The following is a 13,284-nucleotide window of genomic DNA, read 5'->3' on the forward strand; positions in this document are numbered from 1 at the left end:
ACATGAAACCTTTTTGTACGAGTAACGAACATGAGCAGAGAGATACCTCAGCCTTGCTTGCCTGACGTACTTTCATTGTACGCAGTGTGCATGAACTCAGCCCATAGCGCAGCGCTGCAGCCTTCCTCCAGGCGTATATACATGTACAAAAATGTTTCCTTTTCCTGCAGCCGTTTTAAAGATTTGAATCAGTTATGAACCCCCTGAAGTATCTTTAAGGTTTTCTGGGACAGTCTGAAAGCCACTGTTTCCTACTGAAAGGTGTGGCCTAGGCCCTTGTGTTCAGTTAAGTAAGCAGGGTGCTCTAGTTTGGGAACTGTGTTAGGGACAACACCGCCCCCATCCTCGTGCCTTTACATGGAAGTAGGCCTGGAGCAGAGGGAGGAAAGCAATGAAATGATCCTTGGTGGTTCAGTAGTCTAAGGCCAGAACAGATAGACGAAAAATGTAAGAAATGAGAATGCTGATGAGGACACTAGCAGGCATAAGTGAGAGGAAATTTGGAAAGTTTGCAGGAGGTGGATTTAGGATGGCATACCAGCAGGGTGGAAGAGGGATCAGGATTGGGATGGGAAGGGAAGCTGTGAGAAAGGGGACTCATCTGTGGCCCCAGCCCTCCAATCAGAGCTGTGAAGGGAGAGGAAAGCAGGCTAGATCTGAATGGGGAGCACTAGACCCCAGGTTAGAAAGTCTATATTTGATTGCAAAGAACTGAAGGCTACCAAGGAAGGGAATAATATTAAATCTTGAGTTTGGGAACTAGAATCTTGCCAACAGGTACCGAAACTAAATAAAAATTAGTCTTTGGGACTTCCCTGGCTGTCCAGTGGTTAAGACTCCACGCTTCCAATGCCGGGGCACGGGTTCGATCCTTGGTTGGGGAACTAAGATCCCGCATGCTGCGTGGCATGGCCAAAAAAAAAAAAAAATTAGACTTTTCTCACCCTAAACCAGAACTGGCCCCAAGCAAGTAGTTTATTGTAGCCGGGCTGATAGACGTGAGGCCACTGCTGTCCATGGTAACATCTTTTGTGTAGCTTAAAACCTTCCATTTTTAAAAAAACCACTCGATGAGGGGTATTAGACCTGTTTGGCAGATGAGGCAGCTGCCTAGGGTCACGGCTAGGAAGACCTCCGGCGTTCACGCTGCCCAGAGTCTCGTCAGGCCCCGAGGGCCGGGACCCCCTGAGGCTGGCGGCGCCTCCAGGACTCCCGCCGCGTCCGGGATCCGCCTCGCCGTCCCTTAGCACTGGAAGCTCCGTCCCCCGGGGGACCCGGCGACCCGCCACTTTCGCTATGTCCAATGAGACTTAGCCAGGGGCGGGACGGACGCCACCGAAGGCCAATCTAATTGGGCCGAGGCGGGGCTGAGGCGGTGGGAGCGGAACAGCGGACCGCGGTCTTCCCTGTCGGGAGAGGGCCCGGCGCGGGCGGCGCGCTTGGGGTCCTGCTGTGCGCGCGCCCGTCGCCCGCGCAGCCCCTCTGTCCGCTCCGCGCGTCCCTCCCCTGCTCTCCCGTAGCCGCCGGGATAGGGGCTCGGGAGCCGGGCCGGGGCCGGGGCGGGAGCCGCGGGACGAGCGCCTGAGGTGGGTGCGGAGCGGGAGGCGGGGAGGCGGGGAGGCCTGGAGGCCCGGCGGGCGGATGACTGGGTCCGCCCTGCCGACGGACCCCGGGTCACCGTGGGGAGAGGCCGGCCGGGTTGCGGAGCCCGACTCCCGGCCTGCCTGGGTCCCGGACGCTCGTCCCCGCACCGTGGTACCCCTCCCAGGCCACGACCCTCCCGGCTGAGGACACCCCGCCCCTCTCGCTGCCCGCGGCCTCCTAACCCCTCTGGCCCTTTGTCGCCTGTGCACCTGCCCTTTCGGCCTTGTGCTCCTACTCCCCTTCCAGGCAGGACCCTGGCCCAGCCTCACCTGCTCAGGACCCAGCACCAAATTAGACTTGCTCCTTCAGCCCCCTATCCGTCCCTCTTTGTCGTCTGTACACCTGTCACCTCAATTCTGTTCATTCACTCCACCACCCTGCCCCAAACATCTTCATCTAAATCCAGCCTAGGCCATCATCCCCATCCCCCTCCCCCTCTCGGGGATTCCTCCCCGCCAGCTCTGATTATCCCTACACATGCCCCACTCGGCCCCAGGCCCCCTGTCCTCGCCCGTCCACTCTCCTTTGTTGCCTCTGCAGCTGTTCCCTCGGATCTATTCATCCTTCTCCCCCAAACCCCAGCCCAGACTCCCTTCTCCCTCTGACCGGGGGGCCACTTCCTCTGGGCTCTGTTCTGTCATTTCTCCCCATCAGTGCCCGGCCCGCTGCTCACTCAGCCTGGCCATTTCCCTTCCTTTGAGCCCAGCCCTCTCACCTCCTGCTCAGGGTGCCCTCACCCTCTTCCAGCTGGTCCAGTCTTCCCTGGCCTCTCCCCGACACCATCCTATCTCCCAGCCTCATACATCTCTTTTCATACTGACCTCCTCTCCCAACACGAGTGGCCTCCACCGTTGCCCCCGCTCACCGTTTCCTCCCCACACAGGTGCTGTGGAGACGCCATGGAGCTGTGCAGCAAGAAGAAGCTTCACGCCCTGTCCCTGGCCGAGAAGATCCAGGTGCTGGAACTGCTGGATGAGTCCAAGATGTCCCAGTCGGAGGTGGCCCGGCGCTTCCAGGTCTCCCAGCCCCAGATCTCCCGCATCTGCAAGAATAAGGAGAAGCTGCTGGCGGACTGGTGCAGTGGCACGGCCAACCGGGAGCGCAAACGCAAGCGGGAGTCCAAGTACAGCGGGATCGATGAGGCTCTGCTCTGCTGGTACCACATTGCCCAGGCCAAGGCCTGGGACGTGACGGGGCCCATGCTGCTCCACAAAGCCAAGGAGCTGGCCGACATCATGGGCCAGGACTTTGTGCCCAGCATCGGCTGGCTGGTCCGCTGGAAACGCCGAAACAACGTGGGCTTCGGGGCCCGCCACGTAGTGGCGCCTCCGTTCACCCCTGAGCCGCCTCCCCCAGCTCCCACGCCTCAGGCCCAGCTGCCTCTTTCTCTTAAAGATTTCTCCCCAGAGGACATTTTTGGGTGTGCTGAAGTGCCCTTGCTATATCGGGCAGTGCCCGGCAGAGTGGGTGTGTGTGATCGGGTACAGGTGCTGCTGTGTGCCAACAGCAGGGGCACAGAGAAACGGCGGGTGTTGGTCAGTGGGCTCCAGGCTGCCCCAAGATGCTTCTTTGGGGTCAGCAGTGAGGCCCTGCCCGCCTCCTACCACCCTGACCTGGCCATCCCCTGGTCAGAATGGTTGGCACAGTTTGATCGGGACATGGGGCGGCAGGGCCGACAGGTAGCCTTGCTGCTGGCTGCCCGAGTGGTGGAGGAGTTGGCAGGCCTGCCCGGGCTCGGCCACGTGAAGCTCTTGCCTCTGTCCGCTGCTAGCACCACGCCTTCCCTGCCCAGCTCCGTGGTCCAGGCCTTTAAGGCCCATTACCGGCGCCGTCTGTTGGGCAAGCTGGCTGCCGCCCAGAGCGAGAGGGCTGGCACATCGCTAGCTGAGGCCGGGGCAGGCATCACAGTGCTGGACGCTCTACACATGGCAGCAGCGGCCTGGGCCAAGGTGCCTCTCCAGCTCATCATGAGCAGCTTTGTTCAGGAAGGGCTGGCTCCAGGCAAAACGCCCCTGGCCCCGCACACAGCCTCGGAGATGCCACCCGTCCCCGGTGGGCTGAGCCTCGAGGAGTTTTCCCGCTTTGTGGACCTGGAGGGTGAGGAGCCTGTGTCTGGAGGGTGCAAAGAGGAGGTGGGCACTGAAGACCAGGAGGGGGGCGGAGAGGACGGCTTCGAGCCCCTGCCCACCAAAGCTGACGCGCTCCGGGCTCTGGGCACGTTGAGGAGGTGGTTTGAGTGCAATGGCACCGCCCCTGAGCTATTTGAAAATTTCTACGCCTGTGAGGAGGAGGTGGAGCGACTCTGCTGCCTGTGAAGGGCCCTTCCAGCCGGAACCCCCTCCTCTCCTGTTTCCCATGGAAACGCCCTCTCTCAGAAGGCAGATGGGGGGCTGGTCTCTTTCCCGTGGAAATGGAGCTTTTGTGAAAGGTGTTGAAGGGAGACAAGTTGGGAGACTAAGTCTAAGCTCTGAGCGAAAGTTCTCCAAGCCCCGAGAAGAGGGTCTAAAGATGGGGTGTCAGGGAGTGAAGCTAGGCTGCATAGTTTCTGAACCTCTGTGGAGTCAGGGACTTGGGAAGGTGGAATTCGGGCTTTACAGACAGGTCGATCCCTTGAATTCTGTGTTAAAAACAGTTCTGCTTCTGGAAATAAAGTTTTTAATCAGAAAAGAGGCCAGGGTGTTATTTTCATGGGAGAAGGGTGAAAACTTTCAACTCAGATTTTTAAAATTGATTGCTGAGGGTTGCTGCAACGCGGCTGTCCGGAGCTGTCTGCGGATGACCAGTAGTGAACCTCTTCTGGCAGGAGGGACTCCCAGGACGTGGGGACTCCTCATGGGCAAACAGGCAGATCCCAAGTATTGCCCAGGACATTCTGCCGCTCTGATTTCTCTCTCAGATTGTCATGGTAGGGGTGGTGTCTGAGGAAGGAAGGGACAGGCTAGGGACTTTCTAGGGGAACAAAAAGGAGCCAGGGGAATTCCTTGGTGGTCCAGTGGTTAGGACTCTGCACTCTCGCTGCTGAGAGGGCGAGGGTTGGGTTCGATCCCTGGTCACGGAACTAAGATCCTGCAAGCCGAGTGGCCAAAAAAAAGGAGCCAGAATTTGGAATAGCCATTCATTTTTTCTTTTCATTCATGTGATCATTTCACAACATCTCTTCAGCAAGGCCTCCTGCATGACAAGGTTGCAAAGATGGTGTCCTTGCCAGGCAGGACCTTGCAGACAGTGACAGTGGAGTGTGATTAAGGGTCGTCATAAAGGCGTGTGCACAGTGCTGTGGCCCTGGGGAGCCTTGGGAGGAGGTGAGCTTTGAGCTACAGCAGAAAGACAGACAGAGGAGTGGGAAGGATAGTCCTGGCAAGGAGGATAGGGCGGCAGGCGAGGAGGCAGCAGTCCCGAGAGAGCACGGGGAGGCCCGGGAAGCAGGAGGCGCCTGTAGCCCACGAAGCCTGGTGGTGGGGCACCCCCAAAGGGTTTCACTCATGGTGGGGACAGGTCATTTGTGAGGTTCTAGAACACTGAGATGTGGAGGGTGGGTCAAAGACGTGAGACCTAGAGGCAGAGAAACTCCCACTGGTCCCAGTGACAGATGGGGAGGCCTGAGCCAGATCACGCACGGGAGCAGGATGGGAAGAGGATGGCTTACCTGGAAAGGACCAGGACTTTGGACGCAGACAGACTCTGGCTGCTGAGGAGTGCAGCTCCCCGCCAAAATCCTACATGAGGCCTTTCAGGCCGACCACAGGAATCACAAGCCAGGGCGGTGTGGTTTTCTGGGGAGCATCACAGTCAAAGACTCAGACCAGCCCGGGGACCTCCTCATGCGGCCTCAGCTCAGGCGCTTTCTAGGGGCTTCGCCAGCACCTCCTTACTGGGGGCGTGGGCTGAGACCCTTCCTCCTCTTTGATGTAGTACCTTTCACTCCCAATGCTTCTCTCCCTCCCTTCCCCCACTCCCCACCCCACTCCCACAGTCCATAAAGAGGCAGGAGACCGTGTCATCTGACCCTCCCCAGTGCTGTTCCATTGGGGAAAATGGACGCCTGGGGAGCTGGTGCCTCTTTCTGCCTCTCGGACAGTAGCGGTCAGTGAGGTCAGTGAATAAAGACCGACCGTTCTTTCAGGTTGGCTCATCGTCCTCGCTGACCACCTCAACACCTGGCAGCCCGACAGTGAGACAAAGGTGTGTCATTGTCCGCTCACTTGTAAACAGTTCTGAAGCTGCCTGCTGGCTTTCCATTTCTGCCTAAGGTCCCAAATCATTCAGCCTTTCCTCACAGAGTCTGCTTTCCTACCTGTATTCTTTTTCTTTCTTTTTTTTTTTTTTTGGCTGTGCTGGGTCTTCGTTGCAGGCTTCTTTAGTTGTGGCACACGGGCTGCAGAGCTCGCAGGCTCAGTAGTTGCAGTGTGTGGGCTTAGTTGCCCCGAGGGCTGTGGGATCTTAGTTCCCCGACCAGGGCTCAAACCTGCATCCCCTGCATTGGAAGGCGGATTCTTAACCACTGGACCACCAGGGAAGTCCCACGTGTATTCATTCAAATTGTCCTTTTTCTGAAGTCATTCCAGTTCTGACATATCTCTTTTTAAATGTTGAAGCCAAAAGTTACATGATCTCTAAAGGCCTGACCAAAGCAACCAAGGGGCAGATAAGCAATCTGTTCTCAGGTGTCGTATTCCTGTTGGAGGAGCCGGATAAGGCAAAGGGTTTTCCCGCTGACTTCTTTCCAGAGCTTGTTTTTTAAAGCCACCAGTCCCCCCCAAAAAGGGAATTCCCTGGCAGTCCAATGGTTAGGACTTGGCGCTCTCTCAGCCTGGGCCCCAGGTTCGATCACTGATCAGGGAACTAAGATCCCGCAAGCCATGCAGCGCGGCCATAAAGAAAAAGCCACCAGTCATCTCTTCTTTTCTTGCATTGATATCGCGTATCGTAGTTACATTTTGGTGGGTGGCTCCATGGGCTCATTCAAGCCGTATTTACTGAACGCTTTGCTTGTGGAGCAGGTCCTGTTCTGGGACCTGAAGCTAGTGCTGAACAAGACAGAGAGGATCCTCCTCGCTAAACCCTTCCTTTCTGGTAGAGGGGATAAAGAAAAGACAAGTAAAGAAATAAACACGGTGATTTTGGACAGCAGTAAGTGCCAAGATGAAAATAAAACAACCATGTCCTAGAGAGTGACTGGGAGAGGGGAATCAGGGAAATGTTGGGGGGAGTTGTGACTGATAAGAAGGGAACACCCATTCTTCCAAAGGAAGTGTTCTCTGCAAAGGGAACAGCAGGTACAAATATCTAAGGTTAGAAACCGCTTGACAGGTTTAAGAAACAGAAAATGAGAGAAGACCAAGCAGAGGAGGAGGGCAGAGAAGTGGGCAGGGGCCTCTGAGCTGGCAGCACTTACATTTCATTGGAAGTGAGACAGGAAGATTCTTTTTTTGGGGGGGGGAGAGTGGGGAGATTTAGACAAAGGAGGAACATGATATGTTTTATGTTTGAAAAAATCTAATTCTAGTTGCTGCGTGAAGAATACATGGCGAGGTAGGGAGCAAAAGTAGAAACCGGAAAACCAAGTAAGTTAGGGAGCTACTGCGGTTGGTGGGGCTTCCTCATGCACTGGGCATAAGGTGTAAGGAGCCAGAGGAGGCGAAGAGGACTTCGGCTATTCCCAACAGACCTAATTTGTTTTATCAAGGTCAGGCAGTCCTATCCAATTTTGCAGGTGTTGCCACATGCAAAATGGGGGACAAAGAAATTATGTGCATTATTTCAGTTGATTTGTAAGTTCCTATGTTCAGAAGGCATTCAAGGCTCCAGGGCAGCAAAGATGCATAAGACACAGTCCCTGTTCCCAAGAGGCAGAAATAATATGGGTCAGTCATGAGAATTAAACAAATTAATATTTATAAAATGTTTACTACTTGCCAGGCACTATTTTAAGCACTATATATAGGTTAGATATTATTGTTATTATTATATTCATCAGCAGCATCAGTCTTGAGAAGATGATGAACGGGATCCAGAGAGCCCCAAAGCAGAAAGATTGGTTCCCCATCTTCTTTTATCTCTGCATTGCCCTCTAATTTCTCCCATTCTACCTCCCAATTCTCTTCAGCTGTGACAATTCTTTTTCTTTCTTTTTTTTTTTTTTAAATATACGTAATCAGGGAATTCCCTGGTGGTCCAGTGGTTAGGACTTGGCGCTTTCATTGCTGTGGCTCGGGTTTAATCCCTGGTTAGGGAACTAAGATCCCACAAGCTGTGCAGCACAGCCAAAAAAAGAAAAAGAAAAAAAGAAAAAAAAAATATATATATAGTCATTTTTATACTGTCTTGTTTCTTCTCTTTTAATTCTTTTATATATTTAGATCTTTTGTGCACGGTTATTTTACATTCTGTATCTGATAAATCTAACATCTGAAATCTTTGGGGAGATAAATCTGTTGCTTTTGTTTCTCCTGAATTCATGGTGGCTCTTTTTTCCTTGTGGCTCTGGTCGCTTTTTTGTCGTGGGAATTTTTTTATTGGTTGCATTTAATCCCTGGAAAACCTGAAGATCCTGATTTGGGGGGCGCTCCTTTAGAAAAGCCTGTAGTTACTCCTTCCAGACACAAGGTGGCACTACCGTCATGATAAATTAATTTCTGGCGGGGGAAGGTGTCCCAGAGCTGAAGGACAGTGTGGTAGCAGGTACCGTGGTTCACAGGAGCCCATCTTATTCTTAATTTTTTCCCACCACAGGGAGAGGCAGTTTTCTTTGTAGGTTCCCTTTACTGGTGGGTGGAGGTTTTCTGGTCTACTCTTTCACTAAAGGTATAGCCCCTTCCAGGATCTTGACTTAATTTATGAATCTTGGGTTCAGCTACCTTAATGTCTGGGCCAAAGTCTAGTCTTCTGTGTGTTTCTTTAATCTTCAAGGTTGCAGTGTTAGCATTTGCCCCAAGGGCTGCACAGTTCCAACATGCGGTTTACACTCACTTCCTTGTTTTGAAGGGGTCTTTGGGAAGTTCCCTTACTTCTTGCAAATTTAGCAATGGTTTTAAAATCATGTTATAATGGTTTGGAATCTAGTTGCTTTAGACACATGTAGCCCTCGTGTCACTATACATGTAAATTAGTCTCCTGCAATTTCTCCTACTGTGATCGGTGCTGTAAAAATAAGTATAACATTCGATGACACGAATCCAATGAGACGCTATTTAACATGTTTGCCCAAGTTATAAACCCTTTACGTGGGACTTCCCTGGTGGCGCAGTGGTTAAGAATCCGCCTGCCAACTCAGGGGACAGTGGGTCGAGCCCTGGTCTGGGAAGATCCCACATAACGCGGAGCAACTAAGCCCACGAGCCACAACTACTGAGCCCGCGTGCCACAGCTACTGAAGCCCTCGTGCCTAGAGCCTGTGCTCCGCAACAAAGAGAAGCCACCACAATGAGAAGCCCGCACACGGCAACAAAGAGTAGCCCCCACTCACTGCAACTAGAGAAAGTCCGTGCACAGCAACAAAGACCCAACGCAGCCAAAAAATAAATAAATAAATAAATAAATGTATTTAAAAAAAAAAACCTTTACATGTGACCCTCAGACACCACCTCCATTTTCAACCTCAAAGCAGGTTCATTTACTATTTCCTCGCTCTCAGGGACTCCTCTCTGAGTCTCAAATAATGATGACCTCTAATAACATCTATTAATTCCTTAAGGAATTTAACAGGCGTAATCTGAGACCCTGCTGATGTAAAAACATCTGGCTTTTTAAAATATCTTCGGCCATTTCCTGCGTGATCTTTGTTTGTCTTTCCATCCTCCTTTCCAAGAGGAGTGAGTTGTTTTCTCACTAATCATGCCACGCTTAACCCTCACCTCACTGCAGCACTGTTCTCCGGGCCCAGCTAGCAGCCCTTGCCATAGGCCAGTGGAAGCAACTCAGGCATGGGACTGCACGGCCCGAGGGGTTCCGGCCATTGTCTCTGGTTCTAATGAGGTGCATAAAGAAAAGGAGCTCCAGCCCCTGCACAGATGCCTCTGGACAGAACCAGAGAGAGGAGACAGAAACCCATGCCCAGCAGTGCAAAGGCAAGCTTACAGGCGTCATTTCTGCCCCCAAAAGGATTTAATTAGAACAAAATCAAGGGCTTCCCTGGTGGCTCAGTGGTTGAGAATCTGCCTGCTAATGCAGGGGACATGGGTTCGAGCCCTGGTCTGGGAAGATTCCACATGCCGCGAAGCAACTAGGCCCGTGAGCCACAACTACTGAACCTGCGCGTCTGGAGCCTGTGCTCCGCAACAAGAGAGGCCACGTTAGTGAAGAGGCCCGCGCACCGCGATGAAGAGTGGCCCCTGCTTGCCACAACTAGAGAAAGCCCTTGCACAGAAACAAAGACCCAACACAGCCAAAAATAAAAATATTTTTAAAATAAATAAATAAAAGATTACTATAAAAAAACCAAAAAAACAAAATCAATAAAGGATTTTTAAATGTTATTCTCTTGCTAACTGGTAATGTGGTGAGAAATGACAAACTACAGAGGACCACTCTGACCTCCTGATCCCTCCTTGCCCCGTTTCTAAGAGCCACCTTCTGTTTCACATGCATACTGTTTGCTCCCTTTGAACCAGCCACCAGCTCCCCCGAGATGTTCCAGTAACTGCTCCCCAGCACTGCGGTGTCTGGCCTAAAATCCCTGGCACCATGATGGTCCTGGACTGGCCACTGGGGCCCAAAGATGGACCAGTTGGAAGGGATCTCAGGGGAAAATGGGGCACAGAAAGGGCAGTGACTGTCTCAGACAGACCCTGTTCTTTCACACCAGGAACATAGGCTTCCTGGATCTGTGCAGGAGTGGAGGCCACCAGAACTGGAGTCTGAGTCACTTCCATCAGACTCATAACTTCCTCAGCTAGAATGGGCAGTGTATCTCTTCTATTAGAAGCATCCAGGGACTTCCCTGGTGGTCCAGTGGGTAAGACTCCATGCTCCCAATGCAGGGGGCCCGTGTTTGATCCCTGGTGGGAGAACTAGACCCTGCATGCCACAACTAAGAGTCCGCATGCTGGAACTAAGAAGTTTGCATGCCTCAATAAAGCTCCCGCGTGCTGCAACTAAGACCCAGCGCAGCCAAAATAAATAAATAAAATAAATAATAAATATTTTTAAAAAAGAAGCATCCAGAACACGATTTCTTTTTTTTTTCTTTAACATCTTTATTGAAGTATAATTGCTTTACAATGGTGTGTTATTTTCTGCTTTATAACAAAGTGAATCAGCTATACGTATACATATATCCCCGTATCTCCTCCTTCTTGCGTCTCCCTCCTACCCTCCCTATCCCACCCCTCTAGGTGGTCACAAAGCACTGAGCTGATCTCCCTGTGCTATGCGGCTGCTTCCCACTAGCTATCTATTTTACATTTGGTAGTATATATAAGTCCATGCCACTCTCACATCGTCCCAGCTTACCCTTCCCCCTCTCCGTGTCCTCAAGTCCATTCTCTACATCTTTATTCTCTGAATCTTTATTCCTGTCCTGCCCCTAGGTTCTTCATAACCAATTTTTTTTTTTTTTTTTTTTTAGATTCCATATATATGTGTTAGCATATGGTAATTGTTTTTCTCTTTCTGACTTACTTCACTCTGTATGACAGACTCTAGGTCCATCCACCTCACTACAAATAACTCAATTTCATTTCTTTTTATGGCTGGGTAATATTCCATTGTATATATGTGCCACATCTTCTTTATCCATTCATCTGTCGATGGACACTTAGGTTGCTTCCATGTCCTGGCTATTGTAAATAGAGCTGCAATGAACATTGTGGTACATGACTCTTTTTGAATTATGGTTTTCTCAGGGTGCATGCCCAGTAGTGGGATTGCTAGGTCGTATGGTAGTTCTATTTTTAGTTTTTTAAGGAGCCTCCATACTGTTCTCCATAGTGGCTGTATCAATCTACATTCCCAGCCACAGTGCAAGAGGGTTCCCTTTTCTCCACACCCTCTCCAGCATCTATTGTTTGTAGATTTTTTTCTTTTTCTTTCTTTCTTTTTTTTGGCTACGTTGGGTCTTTTTTGTTGCTGCGCGTAGGCTTTCTCTAGTTGCGGTGAGCAGGGGCTACTCTTTGTTGCGGTGCCTGGGCTTCTCATTGCGGTGGCTTCTCTTGTTGCGGAGTGCGGGCTCTAGGCGTGAGGGCTTCAGTAGCTGTGGCACACGGGCTCAGTGGTCGTGGCTCGCGGGCTCTAGAGTGCAGGCTCAGTAGTTGTGGCGCACGGGCTTAGTTGCTCCACAGTGTGTGGGATCTTCCCAGACCAGGGCCCGAACCCGTGTCCCCTGCATTGGCAGGTGGATTCTTGACCACTGCGCCGCCAGGGAAGTCCTGCTTGTAGATTTTTTGATGATGGCCATTCTGACCGGTGTGAGATGATATCTCATTGTAGTTTTGATTTGCATTTCTCTAATGATTAATGATGTTGAGCATTCTTTCATGTGTTTGTTGGCAATCTGTATATCTTCTTTGGAGAAATGTCTGTTTAGGTCTTCTGCCCATTTTTGGATTGGGTTGTTTGTTCTTTTGTTATTGAGCTGCATGAGCTGGCAAGCGTCACTTTTGCTCACATTTCTCTAGCAAGAACCCAAGCACAAGTTCCCACTGAGGGGAACGTAGCCTCGCTCTGCAGCCACGTGCCCTGCGGCCACGCTATGACGATGGAAGAAGGGAAGAATGCCACCGTCTGTGACACACGATCCAGTAAACAAGAGCTCCGAGGAGTACGTGGGGAGGCTGAGGCTGTACGTCGAGCCCGCGTGAAATTGAACTTAGGTGACTCATGGGGGACTGTCACAAGCCCCCGGCAGAGCAGAGTAGCAGAGCAACGAGGCTCTGGAGGTGGAGGTTCAGATGCATCCAGGCGAGCTGTGTGACATACCAGCCGTGCGACCTGGGGTGGGTTACATACTGTCCCTGAGCCAAGGCCACCTCCTGTGTAAACTGTGATGATAACACCGTGATGGTTTTTATATGGAGTCCCAGTAAGTGGCAGGAATTCCAGGCATTCAGGTCACCATGAGGGGGGCCCAGTTTGATCTCAGACCACATCAGGACGTGAGTGGGTACAAACTCTGCTCACATTATTGCCAATTAAGTGAACAATTTCAGCCAGTTTTTAATTCCCATTTAGCAGTTAAGATGGGTAAAGAAAACAAGTGCCATTGATGGGCAAGGCAGACACTACTGCACTGGAGACCCCGAGAGGGGCCCGGACAGGCCAACCTCTCAATGGAGACAGGGGTGTGGTGATTGGATTCGGGGCCAGAGGTCAGGAGTGCACTTCATTTAACAAGCACTTGCTGGGCTGCTTCAAGCACTGGGCTCCGTGCTGGGAAACGATCAGAAGTATGACCCCTGACCTCAGGGAGCACCCAGTCTAATTGGGAGCTGAGAAGTAAACCCACAACCATAATAAAGCACAGGCGAAGGCTATGATCAAGGCATGCGGGCGAGCGGAGAGGTCTGCAAACCCCAGGGTCAGCTCTGGGCAGGAGGAGGCGAGCAGAGGAAGGGCTCCAGGAGACAGTGCTCAGCCTGGGTTGGAGCCGCTCAGCCCCAGGGATGGGGGAGTCACCCTGCAGGCACTGCCCACTGCTGGCCCAGA

The 13,284-nt window shown here is 51.9% G+C and overlaps 1 protein-coding gene across 1 annotated transcript; it reads left to right on the top strand.

The window, feature by feature from the left end:
- The first annotated feature begins 1,390 nt into the window (after window positions 1-1,390).
- TIGD3 (tigger transposable element derived 3) lies at window positions 1,391-4,282 on the top strand. The gene is made up of 2 exons (XM_068555719.1): window positions 1,391-1,586; window positions 2,528-4,282. The coding sequence occupies exon 2, from the start codon at window positions 2,544-2,546 to the stop codon at window positions 3,957-3,959; it is 1,416 nt and encodes a 471-aa protein (XP_068411820.1). The 5' UTR covers window positions 1,391-1,586; window positions 2,528-2,543; the 3' UTR covers window positions 3,960-4,282.
- The last annotated feature ends 9,002 nt before the right edge of the window (window positions 4,283-13,284 follow it).

Source organism: Eschrichtius robustus, chromosome 11 (genome assembly GCF_028021215.1).
Source record: "Eschrichtius robustus isolate mEscRob2 chromosome 11, mEscRob2.pri, whole genome shotgun sequence".
NCBI classification, from domain to species: Eukaryota; Metazoa; Chordata; class Mammalia; order Artiodactyla; family Eschrichtiidae; genus Eschrichtius; species Eschrichtius robustus.

Bases quoted from the DNA above. Each gene is read 5' to 3' on its own strand.
- TIGD3 (XM_068555719.1), top strand. From the start codon at position 2,544: ATGGAGCTGTGCAGCAAGAAGAAGCTTCACGCCCTGTCCCTGGCCGAG.